General features: G+C 48.0%; 2 protein-coding genes across 2 annotated transcripts in view; one reads left to right on the forward strand and one right to left on the reverse strand.

Moving 5' to 3' along the window:
• Positions 1-14,283: 14,283 nt before the first annotated feature.
• LOC132766334 (RLA class II histocompatibility antigen, DP alpha-1 chain-like) lies at positions 14,284-18,592 on the reverse strand. The gene is made up of 5 exons (XM_060760740.2): positions 18,451-18,592; positions 17,992-18,264; positions 16,913-17,194; positions 15,451-15,589; positions 14,284-15,047 (listed from the first exon to the last, which is right to left on the reverse strand). The coding sequence occupies exons 1-5, from the start codon at positions 18,551-18,553 to the stop codon at positions 15,044-15,046; spliced, it is 801 nt and encodes a 266-aa protein (XP_060616723.2). The 5' UTR covers positions 18,554-18,592; the 3' UTR covers positions 14,284-15,043.
• A 713-nt stretch (positions 18,593-19,305) lies between these two features.
• Positions 19,306-20,160, forward strand: part of LOC132766329 (uncharacterized) — a 29,700-nt gene continuing 28,845 nt past the window's right edge. The window contains exon 1 of the mRNA XM_067465619.1: positions 19,306-19,512. Coding sequence (XP_067321720.1) covers positions 19,422-19,512 — 91 coding nt within the window. The 5' untranslated portion in view covers positions 19,306-19,421. The remainder of the gene's footprint in view (positions 19,513-20,160) is intronic.

The raw sequence follows: 20,160 nt of genomic DNA on the forward strand, positions 1-20,160 counted from the left end.
AGGAATATTGCATTCAAATCACCCCTGACAAATGGCCATCCAGCCTCTGCTTAAAAGCTTCCAAAGAAGGAGCCTCCACCACACTCCGGGGCAGAGAGTTCCACTGCTGAACGGCTCTCACAGTCAGGAAGTTCTTCCTAATGTTCAGATGGAATCTCCTCTCTTGTAGTTTGAAGCCATTGTTCCGCGTCCTAGTCTCCAAGGAAGCAGAAAACAAGCTTGCTCCCTCCTCCCTGTGGCTTCCTCTCACAGGGGATGATTCAACAGCCCATGATGAGGTTGAATTCCCAGCACAGTTTATACAACAGAAAGGCTCAGTGAACATACTGGGTCATCAAGGAAATATAAACAGTACAGTATAATGGAAATTACACATTGGCAATCTCAGTGCCTGAATCTGTCGGCTGATATCTCTGGACCCATTTGGGAAGTGGAAAAAACAGCTTTACATTTACATTGATAAGCTCAGGTCCACTAGAAAGCCCCCTGCTCCAGAAACTCAAGTAGGCACAACATATACTTTTAGACCTTTTCCCAGGAGTTATAGACTGAATTATTGAGCGCTGGTTCCACTTCAGCACATCTGTTTAATGGGTTGGTTTTCTGGGCTGTATGGCCGTGTTCCAGAAGCATTCTCTCCTGGCGTTTCGCCCATATCTATAGCAGGCATCCTCTGAGGTTGTGACATATATGGAAAACTAAGCAAGGGAGGTTTATATATCCGTGGAAGGTCTAGGGTGGGAGAAAGAACCCTTATCTGTTGGAGGCAAGTGTGAATGTTGCAATTAATCACCTTGATTAGTATTGCAAAGCCTTGCATCTTTATGGCCTGGTTGATTCCTACCTGGGGTAATCCTTTGTGGGGAGGTGTTAGCTGGCCCTGATTGTTTCATGTCTGGAATTCCCCTGTAGTCATAGTGTTGTTCTTTATTTACTGTCCTAATACTGTTTACAGTTTTTTTAAATACTGGTAGCCAGATTCTGTTCATTTTAAGGGTTTCCTCCTTTCTGTTGAAATTGTCCATGTGATTGTGGATTTCAGTGGCTTCTCTGTGTAGTCTGACACGGTGGTTGTTAGACTGATCCAGCATTTCTGTGTTCTCAAATAATCTGCTATGTCCACGTTGGTCCATCAGGTGCTCTGCTCTGGCTGACTTCCCTGGTTGAATTACGCTGCAGTGCCTTTCATGTTCCTGGATTTGTGTTTGGGCAATGCTGCATTTGGGGGTCCCTATGGAGACTTCTTGTCCACAGCTGCATGGGATACGATAGACTCCTGCAGAAGGGAGAGGATCCCTCTTGTCTTTTGCTGAATGTAGCATTGGTTGGATTTTCTTAGTGGGTCTGTAGATAGTTTGTAGGTTGTGTTTCTTCATCAGCTTTCCTATGTGGTCTCTGGTTTCCTTGATGTCCTTACTCTCATGGCTTGAAGAACACTTTCCACCCAGAGGAAAAGTGTTCTTATCATACATCACTGACATAATATATATGAGAAATATATATTATGAGCCTAGAAGATGGTATCTGTTCACCCCCTTAGTGGATTTAATTGATTCTGAAAATCACATTTCTGTCAGATACATACATTAAGAAAAAAACCAGTGGCAAAATGTTTAAAAGCTAAACCCGTCTCAGATAACCCCAGAAACCCATACCGATCAATTTCACATATTGAATCACTAGCCACCATAGACTTTCAAGGAGCAGACACACTGGATAAATTCATAGAATCATAGAATTGGAAGAGACCTCATGGGCCATCCAGTCCAACCCCATTTGGCCAAGAAGCAGGAAAATTGCATTCAAAGACAGATGGCCATCCAGACTCTGTTTAAATGGTTGGACTGTGCCATAACCAGGTTTGGGAAAAGGATCGCCTTGGAACTACAGAGATCCTGAGTGAAGATAATGAAATGCAGCCGAATGGGAACGTATTAAAAAAAACTGATTCTGGGAAGCTATTGGTGGCTAAACCATGAAGACATAACAACAACAACAACAACAACAACAACAACAACAACAACAACAACATCTATAACTCACCCTATCTCTCCAGGGGGACTTAGGAAGGTTTCCAAACAAAAAGTGAGAAACATTCAATTCAATACCATAATAAAAAAACAAGCAGACAGACCAAATTGAACCACTTGGGCAGCGGCCTTGCAGCACTCAGTCTAAAGCCAAAGAGCAGGTGTGCGATCTTCTCTGAAACCCGAGCCGACTGGATGCTTGCAGTACTGACCTGTTTCCGATACAACTTTCCTCTGGTTACATTACATGAGGCCCTTGGAGAAGAAGCAGTAACATACGGCCTGAATGAATCTGGGGCATTGTATCTGATTATTAGCGTAGATTTCTTGGAAGGAAAATTAAAACTTATTTTCAGAAATCCACAACCTCACACATATTATTTATGTGGATAATAAGACCATTAACACATTGGACTATCTGAAAAGACTGGCGAATCATAGTCTGCAAGCAGCAGAAGAGCTGGGAGTCAAACCAGAAAACAAGCACCTCTCCAAGCAGACCTAAGGCATGGCCTTAGTCATGTATATAAGCGGCTCCGCTGGGAGGCCTAAAGGAGAAATGATGATGCATACAAACCTCATTGTTAGAATGACAGCACAGGGTGAGCGGATACCTGGACTGGGACCCAAAGACACACATATTGGCTACTTGCCTCTGGCACATGTATTAGACCAGGGGTCCTCAAAGTTTTTAAACAGAGGGCCAGGTCACAGTCCCTCAAACTGTTGGAGAGCCAGATTATAATTTGGGGGAAAAAAAGAATGAATTCCTATGCACACCGCACACCTTAATTGTAGTGCAAAAACACTTTAAAACAATACACTAATTAAAATGAAGAACAATTTTAACAAATAAAAACTTACTAGTATTTCAGTGGGAAGTGTGGGCCTGCTTTTGGCTGATGAGATAGGATTGTTGTTGTTGCTGTGTGCTTTCAAGTCATTTCAGACTTAGGTTGACCTTGAGCGAGAGCCGGGTCAATGACCTTGGGGGGCCGTATGCGGCCTCCAGCCCTAGTCTGAGGACCCCTGAATTAGACTATACTTTTAGTCCTTTTCCCAGGAGTTATGCACTGAAGTTTATTTATTATTTATTTCCTCTGTTTATACCCTGCCTTTCTCTACCCCGAAGGGGACTCAAGGTGGCTTCCATAGAGATAATTATTCAATGCTTTAAAACACACACAATTCCAAAAAATCAAAATTAAATTAGATTAAAATTTAAAACATATTAAACATTTAAAAACATTACATTCCATATTAAAATTGCACCATTCATAGTCACAGTCCAAGCCAAGTCGTTCCATAGAAATTCTATATATTCCAGATCTGTTAATGGGACTGCACTGCACTATTCTCTGAATAGGGCTGATGCAAGGAGTTCTGCTGACCAAGCACTTGAGCACTGGTTCTAAATCCCCTCTTCAGCACATCTGATTTTATGCAAAATCTTTATGAAAAACATGTATGGGGTTCATTTAGAGGTTATGGAGGCAGTGTGGGTCTATGACTGACATGAATGATATATCTATATAAATAAAACTGTAATGTTCATTTGTGGGATTAACAGAACTCAAAAACTGCTGGACAAATAGACACCAAATTTGGACACCTAACAACCCAATGTATGTCCTTCACTAAAAAAAAAAAAAATATTTTGTCATTTGGGAGTTGTAGTTGCTGGGATTTATAGTTCACCTACAATCAAAGAATTTTCTGAACCCCACCAACGATAGAATTGAACCAAACTTGGCACACAGTTCTCCCATGACCAACAGAAAATACTGGAAGGGTTTGGTGGGCAGTGTCCTTTGGTTTTGGAGTTGTAGTTCACCTACATCCAAAGATGACTGTGGACTCAAACAATGATGGATCTGGACCAAACTCTACAAGAATACTCAATATGCCCAAATATGAACACTGCTGGAGTTTGGGGGAAATAGAATCTTGACATCTGGGAGTTGTAGTTGCTGGGATTTATAGTTCACCTACAGTCAAAGAGCATTCTGAACCCCAACGATAGAATTGGGCCAAACCTCCCACACAGAACCCCCATGTGGGCCACAGCAACGCGTGGCAGGGGAGGGCTTGTATATATATATAAAATCATGCAAGTTTCCTTCCCCATGCAGACACCATGCAGACGTGAGGAAAATTGCCAGGTGTTTGTGTATTTCCTCTTCAGTTTCCCCTGAGAAGATATGCTGGTGCGGTAATCTTATCAAGAATAAATAATTTGCCCTGCAGGATTGTTTAAAAACAGAAGGGAAAGAAGGAAAAGAAAACGCCTCTGTTTGCAAATTAAAACGAGAAATTCATCTTGAATAGCATTCCTTTAGGGCTCATCTCGGGGGGGGGGGGGGGTCTGATTTCTCAATAACATTTGTTCCCATGGCCTGTCTGGAAGGAAATTGGGGCCTCTGAGCATGTGCAAGGTGCATCATTATACATGAGGCAGAAGAAGCCAATTCCAGTCTCAACCTGCCTGCCTTCCTTGCTGAATTCTGCCAGAATTTGCCAGGAATTGGGTCAAGCGATGGGGCTGTTCTCAGGAAAGAAAGGGATGCTGTGCTGCCTGCTCGAGTTTGGAGTGGAAACAGAAAAGGAGGACGAAGGTGACAAGGAAATGGAGCTTGTGTGTTTACCCAGAGGACTTTGGCCTTACCTTCCGTAAAGAGAGCACCAACATTCAGAGAGGGTCTGCCAAGGTGGACGGTTGCGTATCTCCAGCCAATTAAGACTCTGTTACCCAGACAAATGAAAGAGATCAAAAGCAGCCCGTGAGCCTGTTTTCTAATCTCTCTAAATTTGAAATTGGCCCTGCTTGCTAAGGAAAGTCAGGAAAGTGCTACTAGCCACAGCCCTGTCTCAGAGGTTGCCTTCATTGCCTTTATAGCTGGGATGGTTCACAGTTCAGATAACAAAACCGCTATGTTCAGTGCTTGTTTTTAATAGGCCAGAAACTTGCAGAACTGGAAAAGCAAGAACCTGCCGGGCAATGGAAATGGAATGTCCTTGGACACTGGCAAGCACTCTTTCTTTGGAAGAGAATCAAATCGCATCTGTACATTCCCCCCCCCCCCCCCCGTATCACTGGGAAAAAAAGATTTCAAACAGAAAGCGAGAGTGCTAGAATTATCATCTCCCAGGAGTGCTTTAGTTGTGGATTCCTCCATGGTAGAATTAGGTGAGACTAGATGGCCCTTGCTACACCTTTCCACTCCATGATTCTGTCTCTAAGACTTTTATTATAATTCTTTATTAACTGCCTCTCCCTATGGCTTGAGGTGGGGTCCAACGGGGTTAAAAGAGACAGAGACATATAATCTTATTGAAATGCATGTACTTACTTAGGCGATCCCTCGTTGTCGCTGTACTGGTGGTGGGTCCGTAGGTGACTGTGGAGCCCTAATCTTGATCTGCATGTTCTCCCGCAGTGAGGGCATCGGTTTCCAGGTGGAAGGCGGTCCTGGTTGGGGTTGGCTTGTCACACCTTCCTCTTGGCACATTTCTCTCTTTCGCCCTCTATTTGTGCCTCTTCAAATTCCACAGCACTGCTGGTCACAGCTGACCTCCAGCTGTAGCGCTCAGGGGCCAGGGCTTCCTAGTTCTCAGTGTCTATGCCAGAGTTTTTAAGGTTGGCTTTCAGCCCATCTTTAAATCTCTTTTCCTGTCCTTCAACATTCTGTTTACTGTTCTTGAGTTCAGAGTAGAGTAACTGCTTTGGGAGACAGTGATCTTTGAGCATTCGGACAACATGGCCAGTCCAGTGGAGTTGATGGCGGAGGACCATCGCTTCAGTGGTGGTGGTCTTTGCTTCTTCCAGCAAGCTGACATTTGTCCGCTTGTCTTCCCAAGAGATTTGCAGGATGTTTCGGAGGCAGAGCTGGTGGAATCGTTTCAGGAGTTGTGTGTGACATCTGTTGACAGTCCACATTTCACAGGCATATAGCAGGGTTGGGAGGACAATGGCTTTATAAACAAGCACCTTGGTCTCCCTAAGGATGTCCCAGTCCTCAAACACTCTCTGCTGCACTCACAGAGTTCAAGCAGTGTGGTATTTCAGTGTCAATGTAGATTTTTTGTGGAGAGATGGCTGCCAAGGTAGCGGAAATGGTCAACATTTTCTAATATTACACAATTAAGCTGTATCTCTAGCATTGGAGAGGGATTGGCTGGTGACTGGCTGGTGACTGGTGGAAGAGCACTTTGGTTTTCTCCATGTTCAATGACAGGCCAAGTTTCTCATATGCTTCTGCGAAGATGTTTAGAGTGGCTTGTAGGTCTTCTTCTGAATGCGCACAGCTGACATTGTCATCAGCATATTGGAGTTCTATAACAGATGTTGTTGTAACCTTGGTTTTGGCTTTCAGTCTGCTGAGGTGAAATAGCTTGCCATCTGTCCGATAGATGATTAATGCATGCACGTATGCAACAAAGACTGACACCAGTACTTTACAACCAGTTTGGCTGAATCCTGGGAAATCAGGCTGGTTCGCATAGGTTTCTCTGAGCTTTGGATCGTAGAAATATAGTGACAGAAAGCAGTGCAAGGGCTAACCAAACCTGCCCTCAGCCATGCAGGAATCCAAAATTAAAGTACTCCTGAGAAAGAGCTTCAAAGATGAAAAGCCCATCACAATTCCCCTCCCTATCAGTCATGAAGTGTTTTCTGGTGTTTCAGTGGAATATCCTTTCTTGTCATTTGATGGCACTGACTTATGTTTTAGACCAGGCAAGGGCAAATTTTGGCCCTCCAGATGTTTTGGGTTTCAACTCTCACAATTCCTAACAGGAATTGTGGGAATTGAAATCCAAAACGCCTGGGAGGGCCAGAGTTTGCCCATACTTGTTTTAGACCCCAGAGCCGTAGAGAACAGGCTTGCTCCATCATCTACGTGAACGCTACTCACAGTAGTAATCCCAAAGCTAATCCCAGTCACATTGGCTACTAGTCCTTGGCAAGTGTCCAAGAAAGCAAGGCCACATTGTACTCAATGAGCATAGATTTACTGCCAATTACTGCCAATTACTGCCAAGCTCAACCTCACTGGGTTGCTGAGTTTTCCAGGGTGAGTTTTCCAGAATGTCCAGGGTGGACATTCCATAGATATACAGATCTCACAAGTCTAGTTTCCAACAGACTTCACTACCTCTGAGGATGCCTGCCATAGATGCAGGCGAAACATCAGGAGAGAATGCTTCTGGAACATGTCCAGGCAGCTTGGAAAACTCACAGCAACCCAGTGATTCTGGCCAAACATACTCAACATCACTGTCTGACTAGGCTGTTGCTCATGGGGATTAGAGGTGCCCAGACCTTTCACCAGAGCCATCCAGAATGGTCCAGTTTGATCCAGGGGAACTTTCCTGAAGTACTTTGGAGCAACCTGGGGTTGGACTGGATGGCCCATGAGGTCCCTTCCAACTCTATGATTCTATAATTCTATGATTCTAATTGAAAAAAAGAGGATAAAGATGCGATAACAAACTTAGCTATGAAAATTACGCAGGGAAACCCCGGGGAGTGGCTTCAGCATGACAATATAGAGACAGTGCCAGGATGCTCTGATGAAGTGTGTGAGTTTGTGCATATTTGTGTGTCGCAAAGGGAGCTGAGCTGGCAGCCATCTCTCCCAGCATCTCTTCAGTCTGTCTCGAGCAGACTGGCCATGGCTGGTAGTCCCTTCCGTTAGTCTCACTGTTTCTCTGAATTTGCTTTGGTTTGTTGTTGCTGTGTCCCTGTTTTAGGTAGTGACACTTATTGAACCCAGTTGATCTTGCAGTTGTTGTGTTGTTGTCATTGTTGGAAGGAAGACTAAGACTAACTCATCCAGAAAAAGCAGAGCGTTGCTTGGGACCATTGAGAAGGACTCTCCCAGAGGAAAGGAGGCATGAAAGAAAGGGACAAGGCTTGAGCGGGCAGGCATTGCTTTTGACCATTGTTTTCATTTTCTTGAAAGCAGCAAAATTTGCAGTTGCTTGGAACAAAAAAACTGAAGTTACCTGTCTGTTTGGGAACCTGTCCTGTGTTCATCACTCCTTTGGAATCAATCAGATAGATAGTCCCCTCTGTGTTTTCTAACACTAATAAAATTCAGATTTCTGAATAGTGTTTTAGAATGTAATGGTTCCCAAACATTGGTCTATCAGTTGTTTTGGAATTCAGTTCCCAGAACTCCTGATTCCTGGCCAAACAAATTTGGGCTTCTGGGAGTTGAAGTCCCAACGGCTTTGGAAGACCAAAGTTTGGGAGTTGCTGTGAGAAGGAGGGTCAGAAAGGATTGGGCTGAATGGGGTCCTCAACTGAACCAGGGCCTCAGTAGGACATCCTCCAGGCAAGGAGCCATGTGCTGACATTTCTTGCCGTGAGGGGCAGTGACAATGGCTACACTTGCCAAGGGAACTAGGAAAGGCTATGGGGCAATGGCTGTTTTAATTGGTTTTTTTGCCGTCGCGCCTGGGGTCTATAGATCTTGGTGAAAGAAACATGGACGTGACATCTCTCCCCAGGGGATTGCTTCTTGCCCTCCTTTAGGAAACCGGAACTCCCAAGGACCAAGACACAACAGATAACTCGAAATGGTGTTTATTATTCACGATGAGTTATCTTTCTTAGGCATAAACTTGATGTTTCAACAGGGATAAAGAAAATATATGTTACAGTCTCTGAAGTCTTGGGTCCAAGGAGTTTGCAGCTGAGAAGCTTTCCAAGTTCCCTCTTTCTCAATGGCTGTGAATGCCTGAGCATTCACAACCCTAGTCCAAATGGCCTATATTTGAAGGCACAAAGTCTTCCTCTGGTGCCAAAGGACTGGTTTGAAGGCACTTGAGACTCCTCAACGTCGTCCAGGGAGATCTGGGCACGAAGTGTGAGTCTCGAGGGTAAAAATCTGAGAATTGGTGATGAGAGATAGCTTAAACAAGGGCTTTAGAGCCAAATCTTTTTCACGTCCGTCTATAAAGCTGTCTGATGGTAGAATGAAAAGAAAGCCCTGCCCTCTTCCCCAGGAAGGGGAGGAGCCAAACAATTAAGCAGGGGAGGCAATTCAACAGATGCAAACAACATTGATTGACAGCTATAAATAACCAATCAATCCAACTATACATTTACAAGATAGGCAAGCAAGTTTGGGCATGTTACACAGTTTAAACCTTTGCAACTTAATGTTTTACATACAGGTGGTGCCACTCACGCCGTCACAGTTTTAATTTTGGTATATTTGTATATTTTAAATTCTGTGCTAATGTTTTTTATGTCAAGCCACTTTGAGTCCCCTTTTGGGAGATAAAGCAGGATATACATAAATATTATTTATTTATTTCAGACATTTATATCCCACCCTTCTCACCCCGGGAGGGGACTCAGGGTGGCTTATAACTGCTAATGATGATGATGATGATATGATGATGGCAGAAGACCGTACTACTGTACTGGGATACTTCAACTGCAGTATGAACTTTCCATTTCAGGGATATTTGTGAGGACAGGGAAAAGCCACAGGGATTGGCAGTGGGGCTTGTCTTACCCACAGAAATTGGAAGGCAAACCTTACAAGTATTTTTTTTTTGGTGGGGGGAGGGCATCCACACTGGGATTTCATCCAGTTTTTGAATGCAGATTAATTGCATTGAACTGAATGATATGGCAGTGAAGAGTCATGTAATCCTGTTTCTATGTGGCTCAGACTGCATTATATGAATCTCCACTGGCCGTTATAAAGCAGTTCAAACTGGATTACAAGGCTGTGTAGATGGAGCTCAGGTTCCTTCTTACACATTCCTCTTTGGCTTACAAGGTTACAGGTGACTGGCTGCATCATATTGTTTGTGGAAGGAGCAGCATTGGCCTGTGGTTCCTCAAAACATAGATCTTTGCTGGCGCTTGAGTGTATTTTTAAAGGAAAGAGGCCCTTCCTTGTGAGGCTGAGAGAGTGTGCCTTGCCCAGGGCCGGCCAGAGGGCTTTCTCAGCCCAGAGGGAATGTGACCCCTGGTCTCTGGAGAGAAAGGCTCCCAGAACCCCCCCCCCCCCCTCCCAATTATCCTCCTTTACATGTTTCTGTCAACAGGTCCCCTATTCTCCCAGGCAGCCCATAGCTCCCTTGGGAAGTGGGATGATGAGGCCTGGAGTAGTCGCCCTGGGGAGGCCCACGCCCCTGCCTCCCTCTCCCGCCCCGCAAGCTGCACCTGGCTCCATTGGGAGGCCATGCCAGCTCTGGCCCGTCTCCAGAGAGGAACCCCTTCCTGGCAAGTGAAGCGGAGGCTGGCACTGAGGGAGAGGGGGGCCTCCCTCTGCGGGACTTTCCACACCCGCCCTGTGCTGTCTGGCCCGGGGATCTCCCTGGGGCTGGGCCAGTCACAGGCGCTGGATATCCTTCGTCATCAGTTACCAAGCAGGGAAAGCAGCTCAGTGGCACAAGCAACACTTGGCTCGCCTCTCAGAAAACCTCTGCAGCCTCCTGCCGGACTGACTGGGAGAAGCCTTTCTCAGGTAGAGAGAGGAGGCCAGTGCAAGGATGAGGATGATGATCATGATGATGGCAGCTAGCAAAGGCCACCCTCTTCTCCCCTGCAGCATTGCACTTATTGGGCCTTTTCCTTCTGGGAGAATAACTTCACGCCTTTGAGTCTCTTTAAGAGGAAGAAAACAGTATATCATCATCAACATCACCTGTCCATCTCTTTCCAAAGAGCCTCCAACATTTCAGGGGAATGGATCAAAGCAGGCTCAAGACAAGCATTTCTCCCAGTACATTTCTCTACTCCAATAATTGCACCTCTCCTTCCTTCCTTCCTTCCTTCCTTCCTTCCTTCCTTCCTTCCATCCATCCTGGGCCTGTGGATAGCATTACTATCTGTCTATTTTTATCCTATGTATGTTACTGTATTTATTTATGTTGTGAGCCGCCCCAAGTCCCTTGGGGAGATGAGGTGGGGTACAAATAAAGTTTATTATTATTATTATTATTATTATTATTATTATTATTATTATTGGGAATAGAGACTCCTTTAGCTCAGGGCAGCCATTGTGAAGGCCCTTTTGCACACATGTATGTGTGCGTGTATGGATAGATAGGACTTTAAGATCGTTTGTGAAGGCCCTGCTCTCTATCCCACCTTCGTCACAAGTATGGTTGGTGGGGATGAGAGACAGGGCCTTCTCAGTGGTGGCCCTTTAGCTATGGAACACCCTCCCTGAGGATATTAGATTGGCCCCCTCCCTTTTAACATTCCGGGAAAGAGTAAAGACTTGGCTTTTTGAGCAGGCGTTTACAAATACAGTGTAACAGACATAGGAAAATGGAATGGTTGGACGATGTGATTGGACAATATTTTAACAAGGAGACCCTAATGATACTTGTTTTATTGATTTTGCTATGGTTTTATATCATCCGATTGTTTTTTTGAATTGAAATTGTATTTTATGATCTTGGTACCAACTGTAAACCGCCCCGAGTCGCCTGCAGGCTGAGAGGGATGGTATATAAATATAGTAGATAGATAGATAGATAGATAGATAGATAGATAGATAGATTCATATCAGGGGCGGCTCATCCATTACGCGAAGTAAGTGGTCGCAGAACACTTTTTTTGCCAGGGGCGCAGAGGCGCCTCTGTAAATACCCCTTGACCACCACTTGAGGAGCGCCCCCTCAGCTCACAACAGCCCTAGTAGTCCGGGGGGAGCCTCGGCTTTCTTGCCTCGCTGTCAGGCGATCCTCTTCCCAAAGGGGCCGGGCCCTTGAGCTTCGCCTAGCCCCTCTTGTTCCTGTTCCACCCAGGCACCGGGTGCGCGGGCAGAGCCGGCGCTCAATTGTTCTCTGCGTTCGATCCCTTCCCCATGACCGGCTCCCTTTCCCGATCCCCCAGCGCTCCACCCACTTCCTCTCCTCTCCCCAATCCGCGAGTGGGCCAAGGGGTGGAGCCACCACACCTGGCCCGCTTCGGGTCCGGAGGCGTGTCTGAAGACCCCAGCGTGCACACCAAAAGTCGCCTCTTCTCCTGACTTTCTCTTCAGCCATTGGGACCAAGAGAGAGAGAGAGAGAGAGAGAGAGAGAGAGCCCATCCGGCTGGAAGTATCCCCCACCTCCACTCCCTCCTTTGTTTTTGCGCCTACCTTCAGGAAAGGTGGGCATCTCCACCTCTCTCTCTCTCTCTCTCTCTCTTGGTCCCAATGGCTGAGGAGAAAGTCAGGAGAAGAGGTGACTTTTGGTGCACACACCGGGGTCTTCAGGCACGCCTCCGGACCCAAAGCGGGCCAGGCAAGGGAGCAAGTGCGGCAAGTGTAGTTACTGGGATGTATGGTTCACCTACAATCAAAGAGCATTCTGAACTCCACCAATGATGGAATTGAACCAAATATGGCACACAGAACTCCCACGACAAACAGAAAATATATATCAATGATTGGTTGGGGGGGGGGCGCCAAAATACTGTTTGCTTACCGCCTCTGATTCACATATATACATACATGTACTATATATCCTCACTCAATTGGCTTGTGAGGGTGTGAGACTGAGAGGAATCCCCTAGATCGAAACACTCAGCTCCCTCAGGCCCTTTCTGTGCTGGAAGAATAGCATCTCCTGCCATTGCTCCTCTTTCATGATTCCAGACCTCTGTTGTTATGTATTTCCCACTTCCCTGTCTTTGTGAAGCATCAAAAGAGAGCCCACACAAAAGCCACCCAGAAGGATGTTTGCTACTTGTGGTTAAACATGTTCTGCAAAAAAAGTCTCAGAATTATTCTGCATCATGTGGCTTAGCTCAAAAATGTATTTCATCCTCTGCAAGTATTTGCTGAGCGTGAGATATTGTATGTGCTCCCTGTCTGTGTGGATGAGCCTATGCCGCGTGTCAGTTTATTGAGATCCTATGGACTTCATAGGGTTTTCTGAGCATGCAAGGAATCCTCAGAGGTGGTTTTACTAGTTTCTTCCTCTGAAAGGTTGCTTACAGCACCAGGCCTTGCTTGGTATTCTCCCGTCCTTGTTCTCACCAGGGTTGGCCCTGATGAGCTTCCAAGATCAGACAGGACTTGGTCCTTTAGGACATTTAGTTATGTATATCTGCCTTCAAGTGGCCTGTTTACTTATGGTGACTCCATCACTTCTAAAGGGGGTTGGTTTTTTTAGCATGCAAGGAATCCTCATGGGTGGTTTTGCCAGTCCCTTCCTCAGAAATAGAACCCAGGGCCCCTGGGATTTTCTGACCATCTCTCATTAGAATATACATATGGTTGACCTTGCTTAGCTTCCAGAATCAGATAGGATTTGATGCTTTCAGATGATTTAGGCCATACTATAAGAGACTGAACTTCTGTAGAGGCCAAAGGGAATGAGGGCAGTTTCATAAAAGCTGGACAACTCTGGCAACAGGCTTTGGGTGTATTGCAAGGTAACTCTAAAATATAAGCAACAGGGGAGATGGCAAACAAAAGGAGGACAATCCTTGAAAAGGAATGAGAGCAAAGCAGCAGAGTCTTGTGGAATCCTAAAATCAAGTAAATGATGGTAGAAAGATCAGAGTCTCTCTGTCTTCATCAGATGTGCCACCGCTCCCATTCAGTTTCCCTGTGGACCTGGGAGTCACGGCTAAGAACACAGTTTCTGGTTGGGCTGGCAAGGCTGGAGCCTCACATGGTGGCTTGAAACAGTCCTCTGTGTGTGTTTGAGAGAGAGAGTCCCCTTGCCAAAGAGGCTTGCCTCGGTCCCAGCTGGATTTCCCAGGGCCCAGCACTTACCTGTGATAGGGAGAGGCACCTGGGAGGGGGGCTTTTCCCGGTCCCAATTGGCAGACTGGCCCTGAGGCTCAGTTTGACAAATGAACACCCATGTTCCCAGCACCTTTCTCCCAACTCTAAAAAGTAGGTGGCTTCTGGAATCATCATAGCAGGGAATGGAGGCAACAAGAGGCTTTCTCGCTACTCCCCTTCCTGTCTTTGTTGGGAATGCAAGGGGTAGGCTTCTCATGGAGAAGGTGCTTTCCTTGATGGAGCAAGGGGCTCTCACCAACCCCCACCTCTAGCTCTTGGCTTCATTGACCCCTATCAGGCAACATACCATCCAATTTTGCAGAAGGTGGCTCCACTTATTATTATTATTATTATTATTATTATTATTATTATTAATGATACCCTGCTTTATCTCTCCTGAAGGAGACTCAAAGCGGCTCTAAGTTGTCTTGTTATTCATTGGCAAGTATAATAAATAATAAATAATAAATAAATTAACAAACATAGAACATCCATATCCAATTATATATTTATTTATATATAATTATATATTTATTTATTTGCCACCTTTTAATCCAAAAGTCTCAGGGTGGGGCACAATAAAAGCAGTCTAACAAATTTAAAACAGTGTAAATGATAAGCATTCTATTAAAGCTTTCAAATGTGGTTCCAGTAATTAAGGTTTATTTAAAATGCAGAGTTCAGATTTTACAACACTCTATCCTGAAGGCAAGAAAGAAAGGCAAGAGCTCTTTCCCCAAAACAGAGATTTTGGGGCTTTTCTGCAATAAGATGGGCGAATCCTACTTGCTAAGCCTGAATTAGAGGAAAATCATGGCCATTTGAGTCCTGGACTAGAGACCAAGGTTTGAATCCCACTTGGCCGTGAAAGCCCACTTGGTGACTGGACAAGTCACCGTCTGTCAGCCTCAGAGGAGGGCAATGGCAAATCTCTTTGGACCAAACCTGGCCAAAAAAGTGAACCTCACTCAGAAACAACTCAAAGGCACACAACAACAAATCTTGGCCCTCAGATAGATTAAGCTTTGTGTCCAGCTGCTGGCTGCTAGGTGGGTGGATGTTGGCAGAGCACTGAGGTGGTCTCCTTGGTTTGGCCACCAGTGAGATGCAGTGGGAGAGTCAGAATAAGGCAAAGGGGGCTCTTACAGCTGATGGATGGGGGGAAGTTGGCCTGAGGTGCGATGGAGAGAGCAGCAAATCAGGAGGTCTCTGCTGAGGCACTTGCTGGGAAAGGAGCATCTCTCCCTCTATTAAGATTACCTGAGAAAGGAAGGAGAGGGGTTGGTTAGTAGGGTTCAGCAGATAGGTGTTTCTCCTTTGACAATGTTAAAATAGAATCATGGATTCATAGAATCATAGAATTGGGAGAGACCACATGGGCCATCTAGTCCAACCCCCTACATGCAGGAAAAGCTCAATCAAAATACCCTTGACATGTCTGCGTGTAGGGAAACCAGCACCAACATTTGGACAATGGATTCCCTGAAGCATGCTTGGAGCATGTGGGATGACTCAAAAGTCAAGGCTGACCCATGGATCTCCAATCCCAGATCTGAGGATCCTGTGAGAAGGGGAATGCCTCCTTGCTCCCACCCTGCCCGCTTTGCTAGGCCATTGCTTCTCAATGCAGCCCAGTTGCTGAACTGTAGCAGACTAGACTCACAGGGTGTTGCGGTTGGTCATCCTCATGGCCTTGAAGAAGAGGACAGTGCCCACGATGATGCCCAGGATGCCGAAGGCCAGACCCAGGCCACAGAGCACGTTCTCTGCTGTGTCCGGGAGGGAGGTGGACTCTTCTGGTGCTGCAGGTGAGACAGGGAGAGACATCAGGCAAGGAAAGGCTCATTCTTTCTAGGTGTGGTTGGGAAAAGAACCCAGAAATCCTCCCTCCTTCGCACTCAATCCCTGAATCCCAGACTTTTTCTCATAATACATCTATTAATCAGATCATCTAGGCTTGTAGGCCTGTGCTATCAGAAAGTTACCACTTATCAGTGACTGCTATTAAGCTAATGGTCAACATTTGGAAGAAGGAGGAGGAAGAGTTTTATTTTTTGCCTGCCTCTCCTCACAGCTGGAGGCGGGTTGCAGCATTACTAAAACATAAACAAACACAATCATATTAAAACACTCTGTAAAATACACATATTAAACCATATCTCCATAAAATACCAGGCATACAGTGGAGTTTAAAATTCACAATTAAATCTGTCTGGGTGGGGCTGGCAGAAGAGATAGGTCTTCACTTGTATCTTAAATTCCAACAGCAGATCCAGGAGGTGTTCCCTTTTCACCAGACTGAGCAGCCCTCCCTTCCTGGCCTGCAAATGTTTATCTGCCAAATGAGGGTCTCGTGAAGCAGGCTGCACTCCAACAAAACCCATACTGAGTACAAACTTCTTTATGGTGCCACAAAACCTAAGGTATCATCAAAGTTGGGCTGCCAATTCAGGTGCAACCTGATCCTGTTTTACTGTACATTATATTTTTGTGATGTTTAGTGTTTTTACTGCAGAAAAAGTTGGGGTCACAGCACTCAGCTTTCTCTAAAAGTGTTCTTCTCTTATAAGCAGAATCGGCAACTGCACAGAGGACGGGTTTAGTCCCTCCTGCAAGCAGCACTGGTGTGTCCTGAGGCCCTGGAAGGGGTCTGGTTTTGCCCAAATCTGGCCCAAAAAAGTTTGGGAGGCAGGATGGAGCTTTTAGGCTGACGAGGAAAGATAGGCCATCATATTCTGCTTAGTTTGGGAATAGACAATTTCTCCAGAATGGCCGCCTTCAAGTTCACTTTGTGTTGGGGGCTTTTGGCCCTCCAGAATCAGGGGCTAAGGGCTGTGTTCACCCACAGGCTGCTTTTTTCCTGCCTTTCCTAAACATAGTGACCAAAATACACTTTCCTAATCCTGAAGCAAAACTTTAAAACCAAAGTGAATTCCAATACTTCTTAAAACTGAATGGGGAGGTAGACTATGTAATGCCATAGTCTTTGCCCATAGCTGGATCAAATAGAGCATATAATGGAATAGCAGAGGTATGCCTAACATGATCCTTGGCTCAGATCTTACGGGGGGGGGGGGGGGGGGTTACTCTCTGGATGTCTGGCTCCAAAAAGGAAGCTGACTTACACCAAATCACTGTCAGGGGTTCGGGGAGCCCCCAATGCTCCACACGGCAGGTGTAGAAGTCTCCCTCCTCTGGGACGAAGGGCAGGTAGGAGAACTTGCGGAAAGCAAAGTCCACGCTGGGAAGGATGCCTGTCTCTTGCACCCCCTCAGAGACCACCTCCCCGTTCTTCAGCCACGTGATGTTCAGCACCGGAGGGGAGAAGTGGTCCAGAAAGCAGATGAGGACGTTGGGGTCCCCTGTCTCCACGGGGTATTTGGGGTACACCTTGGCTGAAGGAGCAGCTGGCAAAGAGAGACAAGTAGGGGTCAGATATGGGCATTGCCTGGGTCCTTTCAGTGCAGAGCTTCTGGGTGTGAGTCTATTTGCAAAAGCTCATGCCCTTGAGAAACGCCTGGCTGAGAAACTGCAGCATCTCTAAGGTTCAGGACACAAAATTCAGTAAAACTGGCAGAAATTGTGTGTAGAGGAAAATGCAAACAGGGGAGAAAGAGACGGACTGTATGCACTGTATCAGATTAATGACACTGAACTGAACACAGGCAAAATGGGCATGAATGTACAGTTTGGGTATTCATTCCAGTTGTTGAGAAGTGGTGTTAGCTTCTTGACCGAGAAAAACCCTTACTATCAATAAGGTATGACACCCGAGGGGATGTGAAGCACAAAGGGGTTCTTTCGGCAAGTTCCAGAGAGGCTACCCATTGAACCCAGAGCTGAGTATCCTGAAGGGGGGGGGGGGGCAGCGATCCCAATCCCTCCTGGAAGGAAAGAAGGGAGGGAGGGAGATCTTCCTGTCTGTGGTGGAGGAAGGCCTGTGGAAGGAGAGACTGGGCCAGGAAGGGCCAGGGAAGGACTGGGAAGCATTCCCACCAAGCCAAGATCCGGAGTTTCCTGAATCCAGAAAGGAACCCCACTGGAGAGGGAGGGAAACCCCTTGGCCTTGACTTGTTCTGTGGAACTCTAAGTGCCACGTTTGGGGGGGGGGGGGTGAGGGTCCTTTCAGGACGAGATCCAGAGCGTCCTTCTCCTTCCCAAAGGGTTCCGGGGGGTGGGGGGGGGGCTACCCCTCCGTATGTACCGCTCTGGCCGCGCGTCCGGTTGCTGAGCGCCATGAGCACCTCCAGGTTGTTCTTGATGCCGCTCAGGTAGCCCAGGGCGCCCGCGGCCTCGAAAGTGGCGAAGCGGGCGAAGTCGGGGAGGCGCCAGGAGGTGGTCTTCTGGGCCCAGTCCACCTGGAAGATGGCCTCGCCCTCGAACTCGTCCAGGTACTCGCCCGCCTCCGTCTCCGCCGCCTTGGGACCCGCCGGGAAGTTCTCCTGGAAGAAGCGCAGCCCCACGTAGTCCGCCTCGGCTGCAGAGAAGAAGAGAAGAGAACAAGGCGCCGGGAAGCGGGAGAAGAGAAGAGAAGAGAAGGGGCGCCCCACCTTCCGAGCGGGTCCTCTCTGCGGAGGGGCGGCTTGGCTTTCCCCGTGCCCCTGGGGATTCCCTCCTCCCCATCCTGCCTCTCCTCCCGCGAATCCCCCTCCCCCCGACTCACTTTCCACGGCGGCGCCCGTGCTGCCCACGAGGAGGGGGTGGAGGAGGCCGAGGGCGAGGAGCCAGGGCAGCGCCCCCAGGGTCGCCGGTGCCGCCGCCGCCATCCTGCGCTGCGTTCTGCTGCGGACTGAAGGAGGCAGGCAGGCAGGGAGGGAGGCCGGCCATGGGATCGAGGCCCCCGCCCCGCCCAAGCCCTCGACGAGCTCAGCCAATGAGGAAAAGGCCCTGGCGCTGACCGTCTTGTTGCGAAGGGAAACTTCCTCGGCAGGAGCCCCACCGGGAAGGAGAAGGAGGAGGAGGCCCTGCAAGCCCAGGGGAGGGCTCTCTCCCCGCCACAGAAACTGAGCGGCCGGGGGGGGGGGGAGGAGGAGGTCCGCGAGGAGGAGAGGTCCCATCCCCAGGCACTGGATCTCATCCTTTAGGGAAATTAAGCCCCACGGGTCGTCCCACCTGAACCTCCCTCCAGATCTACCACACGACTCACCTCAGCCAGGGTTTTACATTTTTGGCCCTGCCCACCTTGTCCAATTAATGTTATTTTGTATTTTGCTTTGTCGTAATTCTTCAGCTTGGCATCATGTAAGCCGCCCCGAGTCCCCTTTGGGGAGATGGTGGCGGGGTATACATAAAGATGATGATGATGATGATGATGATGGTGATGATGATGGTGATGATGATGATGATTATTATTATGTGCGCACCCTCCTCTCCCACTCACGATGGGGACTTCTTCGGGACTGCTTTGCCCAGCGACGGGTGACGCGGGCGGGGCTGTGCACTTGATTGGCCCACGGCCTGGAAGGGCGGGGGGGGGGGGGGGAGGGATGGGGCGCCTGAGTCCTCCGGAGCCGCCCCAGAAAGTCCCCGTCCGGAGCCAGAGTAGAGCAGACAGACGCCTCCCTCCCGCCGCTGAGGAAGGAAGGAAGGAAGGAAGGAAAGAAGGAAAGAAGGAAAGAAGGAAGTCGGGCAGCGATGGGGTCTCCGGCGAGGGGCTTGGCCTTTCTCTTCTTCTTCTTGCTGGCGGGGTCGCTCTTGGCGCCGGGGGCGGCGGAGGGGCCTCCAGGTGGGCAGAGCTCCTTCCCGGGGAAAGGCGGGCTCCCCTTGGTGGGTTGGTGGGTGGGTGGGTGGGGAGGGAGAGTGACAAAGAGAGCAGGGCCCCCTCGGGGGGAGGGGGGAGTCGCAAACGCCATTGAAGACCGGCCCCGTCCATTTTCAACCTGGAGTTTTGAGTTGCAGCCTATGGCCACTACATGCCAAGGAGCCTCCGGTGGCGCAATGGGTTGAAGGAATTGAGGTTGGTGGTTCGAATCCGGGGAGCGGGGTGAGCTCCCGCCTGCCAACTCCAGCTCCCCAGGCGGGGACATGGGAGAAGCCTCCCACACGATGGTAAAACAACGTCCTTGCAGACGGACAGTTCTCTCACACCAGAAGCGACTTGCGGTTTCTCAAGTGGCTCCTGGCACTGTATGTCCATTCTGTAGCTGGGTTTGCGATACGTTTTCATACGGGTGTGTAATATAGTAATTGGTAACATGTTTACGTTCATTTGTCACCAAGAGAGGCAAAACGTAGTCGCCTCCCCCCCCCCCCGCCCCTGTTTGGGCAGACTGAAGCCCTCCCCCCCTCCCGCATCCTCCGAGGGCAAAAGGAGCGGGGAAGGGGCGCTGAGCCCCCCCCCCCCCGAGGCCCCAAGCTCACTCCTCCCCGCCTT

This window comes from Anolis sagrei, chromosome 2 (assembly GCF_037176765.1).
Source record: "Anolis sagrei isolate rAnoSag1 chromosome 2, rAnoSag1.mat, whole genome shotgun sequence".
Taxonomy (NCBI): domain Eukaryota; kingdom Metazoa; phylum Chordata; class Lepidosauria; order Squamata; family Dactyloidae; genus Anolis; species Anolis sagrei.